General features: G+C 43.4%; 1 protein-coding gene across 13 annotated transcripts; it reads right to left on the bottom strand.

Annotated features, from left to right (window-relative positions):
• Positions 1–2,211: 2,211 nt before the first annotated feature.
• Positions 2,212–25,453, bottom strand: KLHL24 (kelch like family member 24). 13 transcript variants are annotated; one of them, XM_023933543.2, is made up of 8 exons: positions 24,780–25,453; positions 24,577–24,675; positions 17,376–18,363; positions 12,282–12,466; positions 11,252–11,370; positions 9,996–10,184; positions 9,377–9,565; positions 2,212–8,203 (listed from the first exon to the last, which is right to left on the bottom strand). In XM_023933543.2, exons 3-8 carry the CDS (start codon positions 18,293–18,295, stop codon positions 8,003–8,005), a joined length of 1,803 nt encoding a protein of 600 aa, XP_023789311.1. In that variant the 5' UTR covers positions 18,296–18,363; positions 24,577–24,675; positions 24,780–25,453; the 3' UTR covers positions 2,212–8,002. The 13 variants fall into 13 exon arrangements, with proteins under 13 accessions (XP_023789311.1, XP_086699289.1, XP_086699297.1 ...); XM_086843163.1 differs by lacking the exons at positions 24,577–24,675; positions 24,780–25,453 and adding exons at positions 21,682–21,749; positions 23,469–23,678; XM_086843171.1 differs by lacking the exons at positions 24,577–24,675; positions 24,780–25,453 and adding exons at positions 21,567–21,749; positions 23,469–23,647.
• Positions 25,454–27,306: the final 1,853 nt, after the last annotated feature.

Here is a 27,306-nt window from a genome sequence, read left to right as displayed (position 1 = left end):
ATGGGCGACGCGGTCGGGTTCCTGTATGGAGAGACGAATGCAGTGATTAGATCCTGACTTGCTGCCTGGAACAACCTGTTTTTAACGTGTGAAAAGATCTGAGGAAGACTTTAATGTGAAGATATTTCATGAAAGGATGATGGAGGTGCTGCAGTGTGTCCAGAGAATGGCAGCGGAGCTGGGGAAGGGGCAGCAGCACAGGTCCTGCGAGGAGCGGCTGAGGGAGCTGGGGTGCTGAGCCTGGAGAAAAGGAGGCTCAGGGGGACCTTACCACTCTCTACGAGGTTGTAGCCAGGCGGGGGCCGGCCCTGCTCTCTGGGAACAAGGGGCAGGATGAGAGGACATCGCCTCAAGCCGCGCCAGGGGAGGGCCAGATTGGACATTAGGAAGGAATTCTATACAGAAAGGGTGATTGGCATTATAATGGGCTGCCCGGGGAGCTGGTGGAGTCCCTTCCCTCTAGGTATTTAAGGAAAGACTGACTGTGGCACTTAGTGCTGTGATCTAGTTGTCAAGGTGATGTTCAGTCATAGGCTGGAGTCGATCTCCGAGGTCTTTGCAGCCTAACGGATTCTGTGATTCTAGGATTAGCAGAAGAAAACACCCAAGAGAAAGGAGTCCTGGGCTGATTGAAGTGCAGGACAGCAGGAGTGCACAGCATGGGCCAGGATATGAGCCCTGGCCTACCCTTAGATAGACTTCAAAAAAAATAAAACCTTTCACCATACTTAGTGCTCATCATACTTCATACTCTCCAATCAGAGTTAAGCCAGGACAAATGAGTGCAGTTAATGCCATGGTTTGGGTTTGGTTCTGGCTAGGCTGCAATACCTCTGTCAGGTGCAGCTAATGGCATTAACACCATGGTCTGTGGCAGTCTCATGCTTCATGCAGTGAGCCCTGAACCAGCACAAATTAACATCCTGCTCACTCATGGATTTGCAAACTTATTTATGAGGCCACTGATTAGCAAGTCTATGCTGAATGTTCAAAGCTTAGCCGTCAAAGTCCTCCTCTCATTTCAGGATCACTCCTATCCTTTCTGACACTATTAGCCTTTCTTTCTGCCAAGCAACAGATGTGAAGTATGGCAGATTGACAGAGACTGTTCTTAAATTACTATCCTGCTCACTAGAAATGACTGTAATGTAGCTCAATTTTATTTTCTTCCTTTATTTCTGCTTAATGGAGAGGGGAAGAAGCTGTTGTTAAATACTGCCACCAGTTGTCTGTGTTTAAGTCTTAAAATATCTTAAGGTGGGCTTTCCAGTTCTCAAAAATATTTCCATTGCTTTGCAGTCTGTGGATTCCCTTTCATTTTTTTTTTTCCCCAGATACTTCTTTCTTCAGTAACCTGAGCTTCTGCAAGCACTGAACTTGACTGGAAGTTGCTTTTGGCACTGCAGCAAGAGCCATTGTGGCTGTACCCGAGCCTGGCCACACTGTAGAGCTGCAGCAGTCACTGCTGGCCTGCCACATTTTCTGTAGGGCTCTACCACAGCCTTACCCCCTGCTCTTGAGATGGCCAAGCCTCTCATTTTAGGAGAACAAACCTACAGGATTCTTTCCAACCCATGTTTTGCCAGTCACCTTCCCAATGTTTTGGTACCTCTTCCCAATTTCCTATGCTGGTTTTACCTTCTGAGTCCAGTCATGACAGAGGACACAGGACTGACACCATGAATGGTTTCAAGCATCAGCACTTTATTGCCCCCCAGTACCTTTATAGCCTTCTCCCTAATCTGTAACACCCTTTCACTCTTTTGTGATTGGTATATAAAAATGAGCATTCCCTGCTCCTTTTCCTTTGTATGGTCACCTGTCCTACACCAGCTGCACATTAATGGGGTGAGACTGCCTGCAGCACTCTCTTCTTTTACAATCCATTCTCCCACACATTCTCTTCTCATCACAATACCCTGGACTAACCAATGTTTCACATCCACCTCCGGCTTTTTACTTTTCCCAGTTTTCAAGTTTACTCATCTGTGCAGCCTCCAGCTTGTCTTTATTCCCCTTGGTAGGACAGAAAGATGAGCAGGGGAAACACCTAGACTGGGGGGCAGGAGAACAGATCAAAGGAGAGAGACTGCACAAGGGGCAGAATCCAACAAGTTAAATCACCCAAAAAAAAACCAGGAGGGAGTTTCCTCCTTGTAACACAAAGCCCCACCCTGGAACTTCTTATAAACTAAATAAACCACAGTGAACTATTCAAAAGGCAAATGTTTATTAGATACACTGAACTTTAAAAAACTTTAAAGAATTATGCAAGAAGTATATTTAAATATAACAGGTGTTATTGCAATTGTGCTACATTACAAAATCATTTTTCTACTGTCAGCACAATCTGAAGACCCTAATGTTATATGTGAGATCTGTTACATTGACTCTGGCACACCGTAAGTGGTCTGAGCTTTCCTGTTCAAATGTCATTTGTGCTGCACCAGGCTGTTCTTGAGGGCAAGATCAGCTCTCCATGGAACTACAGCTTTTGTGTTTCAGCAAATAAAGGAACTGGCAAAGAATAACAAAAACTGCTGTTTTCCTCAGCAAAAGAAGGAAAATCAAAATATGATTTCAGGTGAAAATATGAGTAACAGTTCAGGAGGTAAACTCTCCATGGCCAAGTAGTTCCTATGAATCCGACTCCAAAGTGCTTCAGGTGCACCAAAAGGAGAATGACTCAGGTCCAGCATTTACACAGATGGAATTAGTAACAGTACAGTACATTCAAATCTCTTGATTTGCTTATTGCCATGCTGCACCACATTATTGCTTCATATTCTGTATCTTGAACAAGAGGTTGATGACTTCAGAGAGTTCAGAAATATCACAGAGGCTACTGACTAATACAAGAAAACGTACATGTTAAGGACAGGAAATCAAAGACTAAACTCAGTCCTTTGTCACTGAGGCGTGCTGGAAACAAAAATAGAAAAAAAAAAAACCAAATACTGATTTTCCTAGATTAAATCTGCCATAGCACTGTAATAATGGAAGCATTCTAGGCATGTTCTAAACAAGAAGTTTAACTCTTCTAACTAATGAATGGCAAGATTTATTTCTCCTAGGAGGACATTAACAGTCTGGACAGTAAGACCAATCATAATAAAGGTAACAAACTGGGAGGAGTAATCCAAGCTCTTTTTCACAATAGATAAAAATATAGGTGAATTCAAGGCACAAGTATTTTCAAAATTAATGCACATTATTTTCTTTGGAGCTAATCATACAAACTAAGCCCTAATTACACTATTAACAAGCTGTACACAGAGCCTTTATGTGCATCACTTGTAACAGCACTATCAGAGAATGATTACAAAATAATTCACATACAGATGTGCACACATAAACATTATCAGCATTGACTGGATCTCTACAGTAGAAAAAAAAAAAAGAAATATTCCTGCAAATAGCTTACAGTTCTTGGACAGTAACATTATCATGAACTTGTGTATGACACAAAGGCAGCGAGCAGAACACAGTCAGAGCTGGTTTGTGGCAATGCTCACAGTGCCAACACAATTGTCATCCATTTTAATTAATGCCATCTGAAATAATTCCATACTGAAGAAACTTGTGTACTAAACATATTTTACAGAACCCAAAGCACTGCTTGGCCCCCAACTAGATAGCAGGTTTCTGCTTAGGAATCCCATCTTACCCTGTAGCCTCCTTTTCTGAGTATATGGTGCTCAGATTTTCTTAATTGGGCACAACAAATTGATTCATTTGTAATTTCTTGTGTACATGAGATTACATTCAGATGAAAATATTCGTTGTGCCTCACAGTGATCAAGTCTTGTGAGATTCTTAATGCTCTTGCACTGGGTTTTGCCATCTTCAATGGTAAAGAACCCCACAGCTACTTGCCTATTTGGGCAATTCAGAAAAATGAAGCCCTGGCTTTCCTGAGCATTGCCACTAGCAGACCATAAACATATCTGCATTTTTATTGCTCCAGCTGAGTTTTGTGAATTGACAAATATGAAACATTTTTCCCACCTGAGTTTCAGTATCTGGAATTGCACACTTATGAGCATCCTGAACACCTTGGTTTCAGCAAGCCCAGCCAAACTACAGCCCCCAAACACTCTGGGTCTCCTGCCATCTCTGAGCCTGCTCCAAAGCGTTCTCCTGTCTCTGCTCTTCAGAGCTGGGCTGGGCTCTGCTGACCAGCATTCCCCAGTGCCTCGGGCAGTGAGTGGGCTTACTTCTTACTCTGTCCTTGCAGCAAGTCAAGGGAAAACAGGATAAACAAAGTGTTTACCTAAGATAATGAGGTGAACTCAACTATTTTGAGGAAGAAACTGAACAGGCCGTAGTGTCCTTGCTCTCAAGCACAGGTGACCAAAGCTTCCTCTGAATCTCTGCCCAGGTGAGCATTTCCTCTTCCCCCATCATCAGCCTCTCTCACAACTTTGACATGTTAAAAATACTATTTTAAAAGCTTCAGTAAGTTATGATAAGGGTCCATATCAACATAATCTGCATTAATATCTCTGCTTCAACAGAGCACAAACAAAGCTGTCTTTGATAAGAACTGCATTAGTGCCAATCAAAATTAAAAAATAACAGTACAATCTGGACCCCTTGGTGCTGGAGGGGAAGGCACAGAGCCCAATCCCCAAATGCATACCAGACACACAGTATAAAATGGAAGAAATTCCACAAATTATGCCTACTTAACCACTCCCAAGGAGGGAATCTACAGCTACAACTACATGATTACCAGACAATGGTCTGTGGCTGATGGCTGTAAAAGGGAATGCTTCAGCCACAAGCCAAGGGCTAGAGGCTGCGTGTGCTGCAGTGATCAGTGATTCAGAACCTTCCAGAAGCCTGGTTGCAAGAAAGCATCAACTGTCTTTTCAATTAACATCACACTGACAAAGAACAGAAGTGGGCCTCAAAATAGAGAAGAAAAATATGTACTCATTTCTCTTTAGCAGAATGAAGAAAATTCTTAGAATTTATTTTTTGTGTGTGACTTGGAGGTGCTTGAGGCCTCATATGGCTGGACTGAAGTTACATCTTTGTGCAGGTGCTCTAGAGCTACCAAACCTACTACCATTTATGATGGAAATATTTTGATTATAGCAGATGACATTAATAATCTTCTCTCCTAGCTGAGACAAAGGAAAAAAAATAAAACCAACTTGCTGCTCAAGCCCATAAACTGCAAGCATCTAGATGTGGATAAGAGTGAGAGGTTAAATCTTTGAATCCATCTACACGTAAGTGAAATGCATTGGAGAACAAGTGGCTCAGGAATGCGACTTCCAAATTAATGCATCCTTCTAGAAAAATGGTACATTTTCATTAAATCAAGGTCAAATTCTTCTTTTCTAGTACATCTAAAAATAACTGTTGTAACAGAGCAGGCCATAAGTGCAAATTATTTACAGAGTAAACAAGAAAGAAGAAAAACTCACTGCCTGTTTTAAAGAAATTATTGCGTAAGTAACTGCAATTTAGCAGTGCTCCACACCTGTAACTGTTCAGCTTTGATACAGGTTCTCAAGAACTGTAAGCAGAAGTTTCCTGCATCTACATTTCTGCATTTACTGGTTCATTAAACACTGTCATTTTCAAAAATAGGTAACAGTAGCAGTACATAAATTGTTAAGAAAAGACAACTAAACTGTAAAATGAATCTTCAAAACCATGGAAAGCAGTATCTTGTTATTTACAGAGTAGTGCAGTATTATAAACACAGATTAAATGATACTGTTCTACACCTACAGAATAAGCACTGTTTAAAAACAGCATAGCATGACAACATTACAAGTCTGAATATAAACAAGAGGAAATCAAAGAAAAAGGAGGATATTTTTCAAATTGCATCTCTGATGAAGTGCTCCTATAGTCTTTGACATTTTCATTTACAATGATGGCACAAGCTATATACACTGTTAGTACATAAAATCAGTTACAGGGCAATTACCATCGCAACCAACAGAACTTATTCACAGGTACTGAAATTGCCATTTCAAAGTAAAACCTGGTGAGCAGAAACAGATGAAACTTAGAAAAGGATTAATTTATCTGATCCATTTGTCTTACGTTACCAAGGGATTTTTTTTGGGCAATGTGAATGTACATGCTCAGGGACTGACCTCCTGATCAATCACTGATATCCAACTACTTATATTTAATCAGTATTCCCACCCTATCCAAAGCAGTGTTTGGTATTTAGCCAGAAACTGAAATTTGTGTCCTTTCCTGAGGTTACAAGTTAATGCATCCCAAAGTGCAGCTCCCAGTGCTCTTTAAAACTCATGACCATGTTACTGAAAATGGTGACTCCCAGTTTGGCACAGCTTCACTGAGGGTCAGAATTTCCATCTCATGAAGAAATACTCTGGGAAAACAGATGAGGAAAGTTCAGTGGAACAAACAACGTTCCAGAGATGGTGCATGTTTTCACTCTCCTGAGCAAGCACGGAGACCAGAACCCCAAGGCCAGGGCTGGCTCTGCAAGGGGTTTTATGGAGTTTTTCTGCCCTGGCACTGACCAACTTCCCTACTGGCTGCTGTCCTCAGAATTCCTTTGAAAGGCAGTTCCTGAGGCTTTTGGTGATTTACAGGAAATTGGTACACAGACAATCCTATTCATTTTCCAACTCCCAAGTGCTATTTCAGATTTTATGAACTTTGTGCCTCAACTGTACAACTATGTACTGGAAATAAGGAGTCCTAGGACAGAAATCTAGGGAGGACTTAAAAAAATGCCTTTACTGAGAAAACTCCAACCCAATAACGGTGGTGAATCAAAATACAGGCGCTTCCTAGGCTTCAAAATTATCTAAAACATATGGCTACATGGACAGCTCCACAGATATTTTTCTGGTGAAAGGAGGGATCTTTCCAGAACTTCTTTATCTGTGACCCAGCAGCTTATACAATAGTTTAACTGTGCTACAGTAAGTGATTGTCTGAAGAAAGGCCAAGGACTACTTGCTGGATACTCTGCCATCTCTGCAGATGAGACATCCAGAAGACAAATTTTTAAGATGTAGGGCACAAACTCAAGTCCCCACCTCTATCACCAGGTAATTTATAATGTGATTCATAAAACTGGGAGAATCCAGAGTTCAACATCCTTTTATTTCTTAAATAGTTTAGACATTGCAGTGAGCAAAGAGTGAACCCAGTAACTTTCAGCCTTCACCCACACTATTCAAAAAGGTAAAAACTGTGATTCAAACTTTGCCTCACAGATGCCACTGTGATGCCACTGAACCCACTGGTTTTCCATGTCATGTAGCCTTGTACATCTTTGCTGGACATTTATCAACACTATGAATAAGTTCCACAGGGTTAAGTTACACAGTCGTCACTGCAGTGTGTTGTAATAGCTCACCAAACAACCAGTTTCTCCTTCAGAAGGAAGCATTCCTCAAAGATTCTCATTTTGTCCAGTGGAGCTTGTTTGTTGGTGTTTTGGTTTGGTTTTTTGTGGTTTTGTTTGTTTTGTTTTTTAAATTCCAACCCATGCATGATCTGACAAATTTCTAGTTGGTAGTAGAAGCAATCTGCTTGTAAGAATGATGCATATGAATTATAATTGAGCTTTTTCAATTGCAGATAGTTATCCTAGACGATTCTTTGGGATTTACTTGCCTGTATATTTTTCCCATTAGCAGAACCAGAAACACCTTGAAGATACTGCTTTTAAAGACACAGGCACAAATGCTGAAGGCACTTCCCCCAAAAAGCTTTCGAGATTTTAGTTACTAATCACACATCAGGCAAACTTTCCGACCATTGTACAACATCCTGCTCTTATATCAGAGCCCACAGCAGATATAACTGAACTCTGGATAGGTTTGTAGACTTGTTTGGCAAGTTAAATTAACCCTTTTTCTAAAGGCACAGGATATAATTTTCATATGACACTTAGGCAGGGAATTCCCACTTCAGGAATCTTTAAAAAGCCGGTCTTGCAGCAGACCACTGGATTCATTCTTCTTTTTTCAAGGAAAAATAATATAAATTACAGTTTAAAGCCTTTTTCATTATATCTATGAATGGTCACACAGCCATGATACGATACTGGCCTGGGCATGGCTGCTACTCCTGTGATAATGCCCGTTGCAGGGTCATAACAAAGAATAGTGTCTGTGGCTTCACCGTTTTCCCGTCTTCCACCAAGGATATAGATTTTTCCATTACACACAGACATGCCACAATTCTCCTGTTGCAAGAAAACACAAGGGGAATACACGGTTATTTAAAAAAACGAGACTTGATTTATGTGTGTCTGCCCCTGTGCAGGAGGGCACCACTGTGACTGCCTTTGGTAAATAGCCTGGCCTATAAATGTTCCCTCCTGAAAGGGACAGTGCAGAAAGCATAAAAATTAGGAAAAGCAGCAGCACAAGCCTACAGAAAAGACTATTTCAGGATTTCAGGTCCAAGCCTTTATTACTCAGACAAAGGGAACAATGGAATGCAACTAAACACTGTACTTACCACTGAAAGGTCTGAGACAGGAAAAGGAGGAGAGAACAAAGGTTTTCAGAAGAGAGACCACAGTAGGTACTATTAATGCAAAGAATGGGAACAAGGAGAAGCACCTTAGAGGAGTAACATAATGAAGAGGGATGTAAATGGGGAGAGGAAAAAAGGCAGGACTAAAAAGAATGCATGAGAAAAGAGTGTGCTATTTCTTACTTGAAACAGAGATAGGATTTTATTTCTTCCTCAAAAGCAAGCATGGAAAAAATACTCAGTTAAATAGAGAACACAGATTAAAACAGAGGAATAGAGGGAAGGCTGGGGAAAAAATAACAAACTTCTCTTAAGGTAATACTATAGAGCATGTGACTGGTGTTTTTAAAACATGGGGAAATGTAACTGCTGCACACACACTTCACTACTGAGGGGACACATTCAAGTCCTGCTCAGTGTCCCATGTGTGGAAATGAGAGAGTTCTCACTGCTGAATTCAGACACCTTCTGTGCTGTACAGTGGGGCTTTTTCACACTGTAAAAACAGCCTTCAGGATTCCCTGTTACACTGAAAGGCTTTAATCAATTATAAGGAAGTACTCCCTTCAGTCTAAATGAAAACATGCAACAGAAGGTAATTTCTATACAATAAAATCATACTCCACTATACTGTTCCTCAACAGTAACAGCTCAGAAGCAAAGCCTGGACTGTCTAACAGTGACACCCAGCTGGAAAGATACTGGTTTAGAAACTTTCTCTTCTGTGAGGTTTTGTGTTACACTCTTGAAGAGGTAAAGCAAGAATGGCATCAGAGATGCAATTCTATCAGGGTTAAACAAATGTACACTTATTTAATGCCAAGATAACATCAAAAATTACCTTTCAGCTGTCTATGGGTTTTTGGTTGGTAATTACCTGTCTGCTGAATGTATTCTGTACATGCATCCAGTAGTCCTCAATGGGGTCATAGCAGTAAATGGCTTTGGTGAGCCCACCAGCAACATATATCAGGTTGTTCAGGGACACGGCCGTGATGCATCTCTTGGCAATGGGGATGGTGGCACGGAGCAACCAGGAATTGGTATCAGGATCATATGACTGAACCTGGAAACAAGGACAGGCCTTTCAGACTGAGAGCCCAACTGAAGAACAGCCTGGCATGCCCACACAGGTTACACAAGGAGAAGCAGAGCAGTAGTGCCTCCCCCCAAAATCCAGAGTCAATGTAAATGCAGATCCATATATCAATAACTTAAACATATGCACAATATTTGACATTGTTTTCCAAACATTCCCGTTTAAGAATTCACAGAACTTGCGAAGCCAATGACATAATCAATGTATCCATGAGAAAGACCACACTAACACTGTATCACTCAATTAACGTTTTCTACTCTGTATTTTTTGTATTAGAACAACTCCACACTCCATCCAGCAAAACACCAGTTGAAGCCGATCTCCTGCAGGACCTGGTTTTAAAGCAGCAATCCAGTTTGCTGTGGATAGAAGATGCAACCCAACAGAGCTAACTGACCTTGTCAGAACAGGTGTTGTCATCAGGGCCACCCCCGATGACAAAGAGTTTGCCAACACAGCTGGTGACAGCTGGGGAGCTCACAGCCTCCTTCAGGGGAGCCACCTCAGTCCAGCGATTGGAGAAGGAGTCGTAGCACTCCACACTGCTCAGGCGGTTCTGCCCATCGTATCCTCCCACCACGTACACCTGCACAAAGTGGTGAAAACCACTGTTATTTCATCTTTACAGTAGGCATTACCTTTAAATAACAGCAAACTAAACTAATATAAAGCTGATTTGCTAGGTTTCTCAAGGGATACATTTCTCACTTTTTTTTAATTATACACAGGAGGAGAAGAATGTTGTCTAAAAATAACAGGTAAAGACTCCCTGAAGAGTTCCATTCAGTCACATGTGGAATGACACTGCAAACACATGCCAAAGCATAGTATTATTAATACTGCAGTAGAAACTTCTTATTTGAATAGCATTTGTTAGAAAAGGCATTCCTCTTTATGTCTCTTTTTTCAGATAACATTCAACAACAACAGCAGCAAACACCCATCTGAGTTTACCTTTGCTCTTTTGGCATTTTGCTTTTTCCCTACTTGCTTACTGAAGTATTTCCTCCTCTCAGTTTGTAAACTCTACTTTCTTGTCTCTTCTTTCATATTTAGGAAGCAGAGCTCCTCATTATTTGTGATTACCTTCTTCCCTCTGCTTGCTTAGCTGCACGTTTCATCTCTAAGAAGATCAAGTGACACCACATGCACATCTTTTCTAACTTTCACTAAGGGAGTCCTAACTAGTGGTTTTATGTTCAGACACATATGCCTCCAAAATACAGAAAAACCTCCCATTTCCACACTCCATGTGTTTAATTTCAATATAAAACATTAAATAAAACTGCTGACATTCAGAGTGGTATCAGTTTCTGTTAACAAACAAACTGTTAGCACTTTTGAAGCACAGGCAAATCCAGATGCTTCTTTGCTTCCCAAAAAATTGCTTCTTGGAAATAAGGCACTTCAATGATGAAAAAACAAAACCCCAAAAAATAAATGAGGAGTAAGATGATTTTCATGCCCATGGGTAGTGTCTGACTGACAAGGAGCCTTAATTATTTGAAGTATTTTTTTTGAAAATATGTATTTTTTAAATTATTTGATATGAAATACAAAGTAATACTTAAGTATTACTTTTAATTATTATTATTTACTATTTACTTATACACAGAAAACATTCCCACTATAAAAAAATTAAAATATACTTACTTTACCCAGAAGAACAGCCATTTTATGTCTCCATCTGCCTTTATTTAAGGAGGCAACTCTGATCCAAATGTTAAGTTGAGAGTTATAAATCCAGACATCCCGGCTATTGATTCTTCCACCTTTAAAATGAAATATACACCAATGTGAATAATTATTGAATGAGTAATGCTAACTATTAACATGCCCCTCTAGAGTGGGCAATGAAAACTTTATACTCCCTTTTGGGATGTAATAAGGATCTACCAGCATTCATACATTATGCTAAAAAAGTAATTTGCAGTGGATTTCAAAGATGAAATCACACAGTAAGTTGTTTTCCTCATGCTTTCCTTTCCCATTAAGCTGAGATCACACTAGGTTATTTCCTGAAGTTGGAATGCATTTTAATGGCTTTTGCCCAAGCTCTTCAGATTTCCTGTAGTGTCACTACCCAGATGATGCCCTCGATCTTCAGATCCCCTGCCCATGGCACATCCCTCCCACCCCCTCCTCTGCCCGCTCTGTGAGCATCTCCTCGGTTTCACACTTTGTTCAAAGGACACAGGCACACACACCTGAGGAGACCATTTCTTTGCTTAAACCAACACACAGAGCCTGCTGTCTGAACCCTCAGCTGCACCCTGTCATTCTCCCTCGCTAAAGGACAATGTGCTGCTGGAAAAACCCTGCTTGGGATTTTGTCTGTAGTTTCCCAGCTGCTGTTGCACACAGGCTCTTGCTGTATTTCAAAGCAGCTGTTAGCTGGTCTCTTTAAATACAATTGATATCCTGGAATCAGCTGTAAAAAACTGCAGATTCATGCCAAACAGGAACTCCAGAAAACATTTTTGTCTTTTGTTTACAGTAAGACTGTGCTGGGGCTGGTGTTCACAGCAGCAAGTGATTTTCAGCTGAGCTTCTGGAAGTTCACAGTACAAAGATCTGTCACACTATTTAAAAAGCAAACCCAAACAAACACATCCCACAAACAGGACACAACAAAAACCAACCAAGCAAAGAAAGAACTCTTGATTTTTTTACGATTATTCACCTGAAACAAGAATATCATTCCGCAGAGCACACACCGCATACTCAGACTTGGTAAACTCTGGAAGTTTAGCCAGTGACTTCCACTCTCCTGTCACAGGATCATAGCACTCCGTGTATGGCAAATTAAACCCTCCAACTCGTTCACAGCCTCCAACAACAACTATCACCTCAGAATAACCAGTTGATCTAAAAAAGTGAACACAGAAAATTAAGATGTAGGAGATGTTTATTAGTACATGGAGGCCAAACAACATTGTCTTCAAAACTCTGTGAAAATCAGAAAAAATACTATTTAACTTCCACAACAATGAAAAAAGAAAATAGAAGAAAGAGTCATTTAGCAAACAGGTTTTCACCATTTCCAGCTGTCTGATTACACAGCAGGTTACCACACTGACAGGAGTCCTGTGTAAGTGGTGGAGCTGCACTGCACAATATTCTATGTAAAAAACCATATAATTAAATAACATAGAAAGCCTTTACTATAATAATATTTTTCCTCTGACTGTACACATAGGTCAGAAACAGAGTTCAAGCCAGGCTGGAGACAACGAGATGAACAATCTGTTTCCCAATGAAATCAGTCTTCATTCACCCTCCCGAGCTTTACAAAATTAAACATACTTTACAACACCTAAATATTCTAAGTGTTTAAAAGCAGAAGGAATGTAGTCACCAAAATAAGGAAAACCAAAAAGACCTTAGAGCCAATGCACAGTAAAACAGAAAACAGCAGTGACAGGAGGAAACATTAAGGAATACTGAAATAAAAATTCAAACCTAGAACCAAAAACTAAAACTCAGCAGGAATAAATCAGGCATTAGACAATCTGCAATGTATCCAAATAGACTTTTCAGTTCTATTCCACACACTGATTATCCTTGTACTAACCAGATGCTTCTGCATTATACATACTCTATATTCACAGCAGTAACAAAACTGATCTAACAAAAATTAAGGCACATTTGAATGCAGAGAATCAACCAACTATCTTTGATGTGCAAATCAAACTGTGACCACCTTTATTCCTTCTCTCAGACTTATAATTTCTTGTCAGCATTTGTCAAACTCCTTTCTTTTCAGGGCATTTTAAAATTAAAGCACTTTGCACTGACATAGTTATTTCAAGGACTGCTGTCAGTTAGGCAAACCTGAATGCAACACTGATTTTATTTTTGATGAGCCTTTTTGTTGTGTTGTGCTTTGTACTATGATCCCACTATGAATAGGTATCTCATAGAACAGACACTCATACCATTGCTGAGTACTGTAGTCTTCTCTCAAAAACAAAGAAAAAAAGACTTATGAATGGATTTAAGGTAAAAGTTGCATGATCTGTCCCTAAAGTTCCTAACATGAACTTATGTACATATTTACCCATAAATCCTGATCAGGCTTTCCCCGTTTTGAAACACCATGAATGAAACTCATGAACCCTTTCTCCCTCGTCACCACACACCAAATTGAAATATTCCATCTATGTTTCCACCCAGAATATTGTAAACAGGCAAAAGCAATGCTAAATGCTAGCGTTCTACAAGATGAGATAAATGAGATGTGTCTGAGGAACGGCACTTACGCACCTGAACCCGGCAGAAGAAACTCTTGTCAGCTGCTCAGCTTTGAAGTCATGCTCCTTCCTGGTTTCTATGTATTTATTGTTTACTGGATTTTGCTTTTTTGAGGAACAGCTCTGAAAAGAATCTCTCAAAGGGTAAGAGAGGGGAAGTTCTTGTGCCAACAAAGCCTTACTCAGGAAAAGAACTTCCATAAAAACAAGACACTCATAATTTGCCTTAGAAGCAAGCCCAAAGATAGCAGCTAACTGCTTACAAATAGGTTTGCCTGTGCATTACTTTCTCAATTAGAATTAAGCCCTCCATTCACTCACTGACAAGATGACTGTGACAGATTCTCAATCTTTGGTTTAAAACTAAATGAACTAGAAAACTTTGTTCAGAGTGAGCTCTTTATGAATTGCTGTAATGGAGTTTTTCAAGAAAATATTCATTTAGCAGAGTATTTCAAATCCAAAGAAAGCAAAAACTTTTCCCAGCATTTTAGTACCTATATGACCATATTCTTTCTTCAGATAAGAACAATTTTCTCCATTATAGTTAGTTTCTTGAATGAGTCTTGCACTGTGCAGGTTTTATGGTTAGCTCCATATTTTATTTTTTTTTCACATGACAGAGCACACACCCATTTTTAAAAAAAGTAAAATGTGGTAGGAATACACAAAAAGAACATCCAGGCAAAGGCTAATTCTAAAAAAGAACTAAGGATATATTTAAACAAAGGTTAGGAAAAGCTGTGACCTCAACCAGAGGTACAGGAAGCCCTTCATGTAGCCCTCAGAAGAAACAGTATGAGCAAACTAAGACAGGTGTCAAAACAGGTTGTAAAGATTCTAGGGGATACTATCCTACCGAGAACAGGTGCATTAAATAGAAAAATGGAGTGGAAGTCAATCAACAGTGTCACACAATTCCAGGCATTCCCAAGAGTAGGCTTTCCAGGGGTCCTGTGCTCCATACACACCTCTTGACCAGCACAGCACGAGCAGGACAGAAGAACTTGTGGTCATTCAAACAGATCACATTCAAAAACATGTCAAGATCAGAAAACAAATTACAGAAATTCAAACAAACTACAGAAATTCTGGTAAATCACTGCTTTTTTCTTCCTCACTGTTAAATCAGTTTTGGGTAGTAAATGAGGTAGCAGACAAAATGTGAAGTAGAAACCCATCTCCAAGTGGGAAAAATAAGGGACTACTTTAAGGCTTTCCAAAGGCAACTGAAAAGGACATGTTAAAATGTATAAACATCCTAATTTCTGGTTAAAGAGCACACTCAGGTATTGTTATCACACAGCTTAACAGCAGCTTTGATGAAAGTTTGAAGATAAAGCAGGAAGAGCCCCTGCAGTTTTGGGTGTGGAAGTGATTTACTGCTCACTGCTTGGTGTCAGCTTGGAGATTCGGTGTGCAACACAACCAGGAGGGACAGGCCAGGCTCATAAAGAGCAGGAGGGACAGCCTCAAGATGTCACTGTGTCCTTGCAAGTCCATAACTGCAAGGCTCTCTCAGAAAGACCTGCATTTGTCAAGGATGCCTTAGTGGCAAAGAGAATAGTTATGCCACACTTTAAACTTTTATTTACTACAGGTAACTCTCCACTAGCTTCAAAAAGGAAAAAAAAAAACAACCCAACAACCTGAATTGCAATGTTATTTGAAAAAACAAGTAGAACCTATTTCACCCACGGGTGCATCCATATCCATACAACTGAGCACAGTTTATATCCCAAAGTTTCAGTAAAAGCACTGGTGTGGGAATTTTTTATCCTGTATCCTGTCTCCTTTTAGAAACAGTTTATATAGAAAAAACATTGGAGGAAGGCAGGAAGAACGGAAAAGAGCTCTCCATTGCCCTCCCCTCCCCAAAGCCCCCCAAAATACCCAGAGAACGTGGGATTAAAACATGGGGGAAGGGGAACCTTCCCCTTTTTAACTATTTTAAAACATGATCTCCTTTTGCTATAGGCAACAGAAACAAACAGACAACAGAAACAAATGACAAAGAACTATTCCATGAATGTAATATAGAAAAGGGGAAAAAATTCCTGCTGGGACACCAGCCAGTTTTTCTCTTTGTAAATGACTTCTCTTGCTCCTACCTACTCAATCTCCCATTGCAGTTTCATAAACTCAGCAGTAAAACCAACAAACCCCTCGGCTTCAGAAATCACCTGTATTAGGCAAGGTACTTCATTTGGAAACTGGAGCCCCACTCCAGGGATGTTCAGGATTTCAAGCACATACCTCCCCAACAGTGACAGGACTTTTGAGTGTATTTGCCTTCCTCAGGCAATTGAGTAAGAAAAGCAGAACAAACACCAAACCAAGCACTACAGCCTGCAGCCCCCTCCAACTGTCTGAATTCCCGTGGTCCCTCCCTCTGACCCAGAAACAACCACTGCAGCAATTCCCAAACACTTGCAAAGACCCTCCAGTGCAGCACACAGTTCAGAAAGCCTGGGTGGGAGCAGAGCTGCAGGAACTTTGAGTTTCTTCTCTCAAGGCAGGACTGAAGACTAGAAAGCCACTAACAAGACAAACACTGCCAAGAGGTTTTTTGCCCCTTAGGCAAGACTTTAACACCCGCCAAAAAAATAAAGGTTCCTTGCACAGTCACTGTCAAGCAACCACATACGAGTAAGAGTAAACAAAGAGGAGTAACTCCTAACACAATCTGTTTGTCTAGACCATCACTGCATCACCCTAATGGAACATATTTTATAAAAAAACTGCTCAAATCAGCTGCAGTTAACTATAAACTATCGTTGACAGGAGGCTGGGAAAATATTTTTAAGGAAAAGAAGAATCATAATAGCCATTGCTCATAAATGCCACTAATGGATTCTTCCTCATTTCTTCTTGCAACCTCAGTCACCTATTTGTGTAACACATTATTAAGCAGCAGCAATTCTGAATTATTAAAATGTCACCGAATGAGCATGAAATACTTCAGGAACTGTTTCATGATTCTTTAAAAATACAATATTTGGTTTCTTTACAGTTCAGAACCAGTTGTTTTCCTGTCTATTACAAATACATGTGCTACTCCATCTGTAAAATATTTGTGATGCAGCAAGGAAATGCTCTGAATACATAATACCCCATCCACATACTTTGTGGTGTGCTGTACATTTACATGACTTTGTTACCAAAAGAAAGCTGGTTCACCTGCCACAGCACAAGTAAGCTCTCTTCAAGACACTGCTATTATATGAAGCACCTTAAGATCTCCCCTAGCAAACATTAACCTTCAGAAACTATTTTACTTGCAAGGTAATACAACTTCACTTACCTTTTTTTAGAGCAAGAAGTGCTCTGTGCAAAAGACTCATTTATGCACATTCTTGCGACACATGCATGTGGGGAAGTACAGAAGCATAAATGCAGCATCTCCAGCATTTAGCAAAGTAAAATAATCTGTAAGAGATTGCTCTCCAGGCATGCATTTATCAAACATCTGTACATCAAATTACGTCCTTCTGCAGAAAAAAAGGTTAAAAGAATTTCCTTACCTGCGTGGCCTAGTTCTGGGAGACATCATCTCATTTCCAAGGATGTGGTACCGCCTGGCTTCGTGCAGCAGCTGATAGCACTCTGGGGAATTCTGAATCAGCTGGTCCACCTCCACAGTCTGAACAAAGTAGTTGGGGTGCAGGAGCGGGAGCCTGACGTGCGTCAGGAGCTCGTGGAGCACCGGCCGGCGCAGCTCGACCGCACGGTACACCCAGCGCATCACGGCCTCGAACACCATCTCCTCCTTACTGATCACCAGCTCGTCGCTGCAAATGTAATCAATAAGCTCGTCCTTCCCCAGTTCCAGGAATTCTTCGTGCTGGGACACATCCTCAAAAGTCTGCAGCGCGAAGTTCCTGCACTTGGTGAACAGCGTCTTGAGCGAGTGCGTGTCTGCGAAGCGCTGGATGCCCAGGCAATTGCAAGGATCCAGCTGCTCCTCCAGGAACTTGGCGCAGGCGTCGCGCAGAACGCTGATCTGGAACAGACTCGACGTCTCGAAGAGATACTGCACGTTCTCCGTGGTGATTTTCACCTTGCCTGTGTACACGTACTGCAAAAAGCAATCCATGGCTTCGGCAAAAATGCCGTTGATCTCCACCAGCATCTCCCTGCTCTCCCGGTGGTCGTTGCAGAACATGGCTCTGAAGTAGCTGCTGCAGGCCGACAGCACGGCGCGGTGGCACGGAAACTCGCGGCCCTCCACGCAGATGATGACATCTGTGAACAGCCGGCTGTCTCGGAATTCATTGAAGATCTGAAGAATGCTTTCTGCATGGGATGAGCCCGAGGAGAAGTCAAAAAACTCAGGGCCTGACAACGATTTTGGGTCCATTTCAAAAACTTTCCGCTTGGTTGCAGGGGAATCTCGTATCCCGCTATCCTCTCTATTCAGTCTGCGTCCCAATATTAGTACCATTGTTACATCAGTTGGCTATAGAGTCATTGAGAAAAACTTGCAGAGGTTCTCCTTCTCAGTGCAACGGTCTGAAAAATTAAAACAACTCAGTGTTCAGTCTGGCACACTCTTAGCTGCATCACAGGAACTAGACAAGATACTTGCTTGCTCACTCTAATAACTGGTGAACCGTTGACCTTTCTTGGAGGTGGCACAGGGGAAATTAGTGTGCACCTCACTCAGGGCACTGCAGCACTGCCAAGTGTTAAATGCAAAATACACCCAGAAAACAGCTCTCCTGGGTGGCAATTTCTGAATGCCCCAGCATCACTGGTACTGCATTAGTGTGCAAGATAAAAAGATCTCAAGATCTCAGCTCCAGCTAATCACCTGTCTGACAGAAGCCAAAGATTTCCCAGATAATGATCCAGAGCTTGAACTTTTGCCTTTTTTCAGTGTGACTCTCATTTCAACTGGAGCCTCCAAAGTACTAATATAACAGCACTAGTCAAAAAGTGTGGGGGGGGTGGGGAGACTGAAATTCTAAAAGCAAAAATTTATTTAAGTAACCACTCCATTTTCCTTATGAAGTCTATCATAATGAAGTCTCGTGACACTAGTGTTAAATAATGATCTCAACAAGCAACCTTGACCTTAAGTTTTTACCTGGTCATTCCTAACATCTAAAAATTAGTTCACTGATAATCTATGATTCAAACAAAACAGAATGAAAGATGAACTACATTTTTCTGTGTAAAACTACCAGAAACATGAATAAAAGGACAACTTGCTGAGGACAAGGAGATCTTCTGTTTCCAAAGCACTACTGACAAATAATTACTAGCAGAAGTTTTTGTTTGAACACCTTCCAGTTTCAAGTACAAGTGTAAAGTTTCCTCCCAGCATGCAAACACACACGTTATCAGAGCACTGAAGTTGCAAAAATCAAACACGTTTGCATATGCCAACATTAAAGTGTGTAGGTGAAGAAAATGCAGCTGACTTTGCAAATAGTGCATGCTACAGGAAGTGGGAGCAACAACAACAGGGCTTTTTGCCTCTCCTGAGCTTAAAAACAACTTGGATGAATGTACACCAAGACATACTGAGGTAGCAAGAGGCTGGCAAAGCACCCTCTCAGGCCAGGCACTGGGTACAATTCCAAATGCTTGTAATATTTATTTGTACGTCTACAAGGCCACAAACGGAATTATTTTAAAGTTTACGGAAATTTTTTTCATGCCTCCCAAGGTTTTATTCAGTTTCCCTGAATACACAGTCAGGAAACACCAGCTCCTCACGGCAACTTCACTTCCTGATGAGCTCCCATCCTCAGAGCTGCAATTACCCAGTCCCAGACTGGCCACGTCATCACTTAATATAGAACACAATGAACATGCTTTTTTTAAACAGCCTTTTTACACAGCACCTTTAAAAGGCACCATCTGAACAAACAACCAGGAAAGAATGTAGGCTGTACCTTCACTCATTGAGAAAAGAAGCTCTAGAGCCATCATGCTCCCAATAAAATTTTTTACACAAATTTACAAGGTAGATTCTTGCTCTGGGGCTCACTTACCCTGCAAAATACTTAATTTGACATTAAAATAGGACCAGTTGTCACTTTGATGCCTGAAAAACACTGTTGCAATGAGCCTATCTAATAACTGATTGCTTCAGAGAGACTAACGAGGCACAAATGGACAATCTGATCTGCGGCTGACATTCTATCCCATGTATTGCACAATCACTTCACCCTGGAATGACACAGGAATGATACAAAACAACATCAACAACCACCCCCAGCACCACACCAGCCAAAATCCTACCCCAACACTGAATTTCATCAGCACCTGACTAGGTACTTCTAGCACGAGAAAGTGGGCAGAAACAAAGCAGCAGCAGCAAAGGGAAATAAAACATTGTAAATATAAATAGAAACACTGAAGGCTGGATTCCAGCATTACAGATTTAAATCAGGTGAATTTCAGAAAAGCTAATGGACCTTTTCCAAATAAAGTTAGCCTAAAATGAGATGCAAGACCCTGACTCTGCATGAAAGGGCAAAACACAACAACTAAGTAAAAATCCTTCACGATGATATCTTTCTCATCACATGAGAAGTTAAGACAACACTGTATTATGCAATCATTAATAACCAGAAACAAGGGCTCTGGGTTACAGCTGCTCACTGAAGGAAGCAATGTCTTCTTCATGCTTGGAACATCACAAAATTAGTGGTCAGCAAATGATTTTTTTTTTTAATGTCCTAATGGTTTAAAGAAATGGAAGAATGAAAAAAATCCAGAGAGTAAAAACTAATCAAGGGGATAAATATCGTAAACTCATAAACAAGATACTAAAAAGGAAAAAGAACTCCACTTCATTGCAGAGTGAACTGTTTTTAAATGTGCTTTCCTTAAATTTCTGTCCAGTTAATTACTTCTGCAGGTTTGCCTCAGCAAAACAATTTCACAAGCCTATCAGTAACAGCGTCACATGTTCAGCTCTATCACATATACGTGTTGCCTTCCTGCAAATCCTGCAGTTTTAAAATGTCACCTTCCAGCTGCCAAAGTGGGAAAGGCAGAGGGGAACCTGTGCCTGAGGCTGAGCCGGATATTGTGCAAAGAGGGGAAGCACAGCAGTGCAGACCTATTTGCACCTTTTCTGTATGCAGAGGTACTTACATGCCTTACCTGTCTACAGACTCTGCACTGTAAAACACCAGTCATTCAGAGAGTTTAACACTCAGATCTCTTCAGTAAGTTTAAACAAAGCAAAAGAAAAATACTTTGTTTTCCCCCCAAAGGCAAGTACTGGGAATTATTTGGTCAAAGAAAAAGAAATAATACAAAAATCTACTGGATTGCTTGTCTGAGCAAGGGTCAACAAGGATGGATCTTGAGCTTTTAGAGTGTCCATTTGAAAAACTGGAAAGGAAAAACAAATCACACTTCCAGTCAACAGGTTCTAAAAATGCTTGCCAAACACAGATATCTGATACGGATATTACCTCAGAGACACGTATTTCTGAGTTAAGCTGGGTTCACCACGAGTTCAGGTTCCTCTATTTCCTTCACCTACACCATCTGTAAGCTTGTCTACACAAGCTGTTCCTCAGAAATACCCTGCAAGCCCATTTCAGAGGCAGGTAGAAGTCGGTAAAACATTTGCCCTGACACTTTCTATCAGTAAATCCTCTTACGCAAAATACTTTTTGCGTTGCACCGAACCCCTCTTTCCTCTGCTGCAACACCGTGGTGCGTGTTACCCCGGTCCCTTCACCCACAGCTGTGCCAGCAGCCGGCTTTCTGTGACCCGTGTGTCACCGGAGCGAGGCCCTTCGGCGACACCTTGTCCCCAGGTGTGCCCGAGCTCGCCCTGGGGCTGCGCTCTCCGAGTACCTGAGGCTGCGCTGGCCTTCCGTGCCTGCCCGGGGAGGTGATGTCCAGCCGTGCCCACCGCTGACCGCCTGTGAGGGGAGAAAAGGAGGCGCTGGGAAGGCCGAGCCAGCAGCACCCCCGTGGGTAACGAGTAACCCGAGCACTCCCCGGAAAGGAAACGCAGCCACGGCAACGGGGTTTTGACCCCGAGGCCTGGGAGCTGCAGCTGAGCTTGGGCCGGTTCCGGGAGTTCGTGAGGGGAGCCAGGGCGGCCTCAGGTGCGCGGTCACCCTGAGGAGAGAGAACCCAGGCCTGCAGCAGCTCCGCAAACCTCAGCACCTGCTCTTCTTGTTTGGAAACTTTTTATGACAAAAAATAAACGCAACATTTAGTTTTCCTTCATCTTTCTTTGTGATATGAAAAAGAACAAGAAGTTGGTTTTAAAGGTGATTTTTTTAAAATAAAAATTCTTGTTTTACAGGCGATATTGAGGATTTGAGTGTCTGAGTCTTTAAGAATACGATTAACTAGTAAACAAGAATTCAGTGATCGAACTGACTGGCATGGGAAGAGTTAGCTGAACTGCAGTAGTTTTTTATTCTAATGTAGGACGCTATCTTGATTTTTAAAAAGAATGTCAAAATTCAATAGTAATCCGAGCTAGTGACACACAAAAAAATACCTTAACTGCCCTCAAAAGTCACCCAGCAAAAAACAGGAACCGATTTGGACATGAGAGTCATGATTATTAAGTAAAACAAAACAAAAACAAGCACTGAAAAGGGACACACTGAAACTGCAGAACACTACATGTACCTTTTGTAAACCAAATGGTCCCTCAGAGGGAAAAAAAAAAGCACACTGCGTACTATTATCCATATACGTGGAAGAAACAGTAAAAAGTCCCAATCCTTCCCCTTTGGTATCGCTGTCGTTCTTGCACGTATTTCAGATTTTACAAAAACAAACGCGAGCCTGAGCCCCGGCCACAGCGCTCGCAGGGCTCCGGGGGGGTTCAGCCAGATGCCAGCACATCCGACACGGGCCAGCGCCCGCCGGGCTGGAGCACGGCCCGGCCGCCCGAGCGACCGGGAACCTGCAGGATAGAGCTGCAGGACGGAGCCGCCCGCGCCCAGCCTGGCAGGGCGCCCGCGGGAGCCGCGGCGGCTCCATCCCAGGGCGTTGCAGCCGCTCCCGCAGGGAACAGCGCGGCACCGGACGCGAGGCGAGCCGAGGAAAGCGCGGCCGGAGGCGGCGGCACAAAATGGCTCCTCCCGTCCCGCCCTCCAGCTCACCTTCACCCCGGGCCGCCGCCGGCCCCCCGCGCCCCGGCCAATCCGCGCCCGCAGCCCCGCCCCCGCCCGCCCGCGCGGCCAATCCGCGCCCGCGGGGGGCTCGGGGGGCTCGCGCGGACCCGCGTTACGAAACGGCCCCGGGCGGCGCGGGGGTTCCGCGCGCCCCCCGCCCGCTCTGCCCGGCGGGGCCGGAGCGCAGCGCCCGCCGGCGCCGCTCGGGGCCGGGGGGAACAGCAGCAACAGCAGCACCGCAGGACCCGCACCGCCGCGGCTCCCGGCGCTGCCCACAGCCCTCCCCCAAAGTGGCACCGCCGCCGCGCGCTGCCAGCAGAGCCCCGGGCGCGCTGTCCCTTCCGCGGCGACTAACGGTGCCGGCCTACCCCGCGTCTCGGCCCCGCGCCCCGGCTGTCCCGCGGTGGCCTCCGCGCCTTCCCCGGGGGTTCCCGGCCCGCCGTGGGGCACCGCAGCCCTCACCCTCCCAGCCGGGAGCGCGCCCCGCCGCCCCGCACTCACAGCCGGGAGCGCGCCCTGCCGCGCTGCGCCCCGCGGGAGCCGCCGGGGTCGGGCTCGGGCTCGGTGGGCTCGGGTGGGTGGGCGCGGAGCGGTGCGGTCCGGAGCGGTGCAGCGCGCTCGGGCCTCTCCGCCGCCGGTCGTGCTGCCAGCGCCGCTCAAAACAAAGGGGCTGGCGGGGCATGTGACCTCCGAGGCACCGCACATGATGTCACCGCTCCGTGCGGCCCTGGGAGCTGTAGTTCTGCCGCCCCGCCCGGAGCCGGCCCCGCTGCAGGGCGGCCTCCGCGCCCCGGGGGGAGCCCGGCCGTGGGAGAGCCTCGGAGCAGCAGCTGCTTCCGTGGCTGCGAGCTCTGGCCACCGCCGTGCCTTTGCCGGGAGCGGCAGCACACCCCCGCGGTGCCGGGGGGAGCACACAGCACGTACCCCACACCCGAGCCACCCCGCCCCGGGAGCGAGCAGAAGCTTCAGGTGCATCGGAGCAAGCGGTTGCGAGGGGTTGGCACCTTCCAGCCGGACCGTCCCCTGTGCCGGCTCTGCCGAGCGCTACCGAGCCCCTCCAGCCGGCTCCCAGACTGAAAACAACACCCTCGGAGGGGTGGGTGTTCAGCCTACACGACCAAAACCAGAACTATTACATTAAAAAAATTAACCAAGATAGAATCTTTGTCTACCTGAGCTACAGCTCCACCCAATTAATTCAGAATTTCCAGTTCCTCTTCAACAGTAACACAAAACAGGGTGTCCCTGTCCCTGCTGACCACGGAAAGCCAAGGTTATCTTTAATCTGGGACACTTAAGAGAGAGCTCTGCTGTCACAGCTGGGGGTCCCAGTGGTGGCAGCCAGTCAACTGCAAATATAAAAGCAGGACCCTGGTGTCATCGCCCTGCAATTTCATGAGCAGGTCTGAGCCTGTCCTGGAGCCCAAATTCACTTCATATCCAAAGTATTTGGACACTGGCCCATGCTCCAACACAGGCTGATGGAACATGCCTGGGAGTATGGAAATTTATTTTTGTTCTGCCCTTTAGCATAAGCAAACTTGCAAGCCCATAATGCAGAGTAGCGAGGCGAGGGCAGGGACGTGCATGATTAAATTAAGATCATTACCTGGTACTCAATGGAGCCTTATGCAACGCCGTGGAGCTGATGTGGGCAGGTAACCGGCTGTGTTCTCCTTCCTAGAAGGATGACCTCCCCCTCTGGCCCCTTACAGCCAAGAAAAAGGAAGAAATACAAGTTCTTCTATTAGCTCCCCGCTACTTTGCTCTCCTGAATGTTGGATATCAGTCCCAGGCATAATATATACTTACCTTTAGGTGAACCTCCCCTGTCTTCTGACCCCAGGATATTCCCAGGAAGCGCACCCGGCCGTGTGCTCTTGGCAGCCGCTGACCGTGCTCTGCCACTGAAACTTGACAAGGAGCAGTGTGTGCTCTGGACTCCAGAGCAAAGTAGGCTCAGATTTTCATAGGCTAAACAAGCTCTGATTTCACCTTGGGTCAGGTAAATTGCAGCTTTGCAAAACAGTTAGAATTATTTATTAAAAATTAAAAGGCTGACTTCTGAGAATAGCAATTGATTTCACTATGTAAATTGTTTTCACATAGATCTGAGCAATTGAAACTTCCAACTATTTTCCTGCAGAGCTAAAACTCTGAACTGCTTTACTTCCATTAGAAATGAGAGCATTCAGTCCATTTCTCATCCTCTACCTGGAAAAGCAAGAAGGGCCCCAAACAGCGTAAACAGCAAAGAGAAAATCAGCAGCAAGTTCACCTCCTAAAATACAGGTCTGTTGCAGTAATGTATTTCACTCACTGAATATAGGAAATATTAATAACCTGAGATCTTGTTACAAAGACATTAAATCTAAAAGTGTATAACCTAAGAAAAATGTTTTGCTTAAAATAGATTTCTTATCCTTTATATCCTCTTGTCTGCCCTGGTTCCTTGAGTCTGTAACTCTTGGGGTCAATATGAGTATGTAGAGCTCACTTGAGAAGACATAATCAGGATTAAAGGAATGAGTCAGAGGAAGGGAAAAATCAAAACAGGATCAAGATACCCCTGCACTGGATTGAAAGAGCTGTCTGAAGGCACTGTGTTTACTCCAATGAAAACTGCACGTGGCATAAATATCTTGAGTGAAGAGGGGAAACGGAACATTTAAAAAGAAAATACTAATTAAAAATACTCATTGAGCAATCAATCATTTCATAATGTGCTCATGTATGCATGTGGTCACATCCAGGCACTTCCAGTTCTGAAAGCCAACGTCACCAAGGATGTCTGAAATTAAAGATACTTGAGTTGCCACTACATCCTATTGCTCTTCATTCCTCTGCTAGCAGGGGCATTGGCTGTTCTTTCTCAAGCTGCGCCAAGCATTTCTCTCAAAATAAGCAGTTGCACGCTGCCTGAGAAGCTGGAACCAATTATTAAAGATTACTCATTTCTATAAAGCTTCGTTAATACTTTTTTAACAATGTAAAGTACTTGTAAAGCATTTAGGCCAATGTTTTCCAAACAGGTCTGCGATTCTGGAGATTTTGAAGGCTTCTTCAGGGCACTGGAAAGGTTAAAACCTAAAATTAGAAGCCTGCGTGAAGGTTTTGGCACGCATCCACCAGTGTTCATGTGTTTTTCTGGTGGTGTTTGATTTGAATACCACTGCTGGGCACTTTTCAGACACATTTCAGTGATGCACTGGGCCACCTAAATTGTCTGTGGATTCCTCCAGGTTAAGGTATTAGCTATTTTGGGAAGTTTGTGCCACTATGCTCCTGGGAAGTTTCCTCTGCTGTGGTGAGCGTGATAGCTCCTTACCAGACTTTTCTAAAACTGAGGAAAACCCAAAGGTATTCAAGTGGCTCAAACACAGAGAAAAACCCAAAGTCCATGATTACTGCTCATGGGCACCTATGCAAAACAGTCTGGGAAAGGCTCAGATCTGAATGAGGGAAGAGGTAAAGGTGAGCCACAGCAACCAGAGGAGGAGGCTGAGGAAGAATAGGAAGGGAGAGGACAGTCTAAGCACCACCACCCTGGTCAGTGATCAGAGAGAAGAGAGCAGCATGGAACTTGGACATTAAAAACCCTGAATGCAACATGGGGAGGGTATCAATGGATAAAAGAAAGGATTTAGACATTTGAGTTAAGACAAAGATGAATACAGACTGACAACTAATGACCAACAGAAGGAATGTTATGAAGAGCTGTGCAACAAATGGAGCAGAGATGAAACAAATCCTTCAGTACAAGGAGGGAGAACAGATTTTGACATTCTTATGAAAAGTTTTAGTGGTCAGAAAGCTTAAAAAAAAAAAGAAGCATTGTTGAGTGACATCACTGCAGAGCCTGATGCAAGTATGCACAAAATGTAATGGCAGAAGCCATTCAGCAGGATTACAAATAGTGCTGAGCAAAAGGAAAGGTGACATTACTAGGAATTTGTGAGGAAAAGCAAAAGAATGAGTTCAGTAACTATTGCAGAATCTGCATTTTGAGTATGCCAGAAAAAAGCACTGAGGGGCAGTAAGTGAAAAAAGAAGACATGTATGGAAATAGAATTTAAAAACAAAGGCTGGATAAAATGGAGACGAAAGTGCAGCGAAGTCTCTTCATGTGATAAGGGGACAATTCTCCCCCTCTGCTCTCTGTGACCCCACCTGGAGTACTGAACACAGCCATGGAACCCCCAGCATAAGAAGGATATGGAAGTGTTGGAGGGAGTCCAGAGAAGGCCACAAAGTTGATAAGGAGACTAGAATACCTTCCCAGTGAAGAGAGGCTGAAAAAGTCAGGGCTGTTCAACCCAGAGAAGAAAAGGTTGTGTGG

This window comes from Cyanistes caeruleus, chromosome 10 (assembly GCF_971803275.1).
Source record: "Cyanistes caeruleus chromosome 10, bCyaCae1.hap1.1, whole genome shotgun sequence".
Lineage (NCBI taxonomy): Eukaryota > Metazoa > Chordata > Aves > Passeriformes > Paridae > Cyanistes > Cyanistes caeruleus.
This window is presented reverse-complemented; position numbering and strand designations above follow the sequence as displayed.

Bases quoted from the DNA above. Each gene is read 5' to 3' on its own strand.
- KLHL24 (XM_023933543.2), bottom strand. From the start codon at position 18,295: ATGGTACTAATATTGGGACGCAGACTGAATAGAGAGGATAGCGGGATA. The intron at 11,371-12,281 runs GTGAATAATCGT...TTCATTTTAAAG, and splicing joins GAATGATATTCTTGTTTCAG to GTGGAAGAATCAATAGCCGG. The intron at 8,204-9,376 runs GTAATTACCAAC...TTCTTGCAACAG, and splicing joins AGAATACATTCAGCAGACAG to GAGAATTGTGGCATGTCTGT.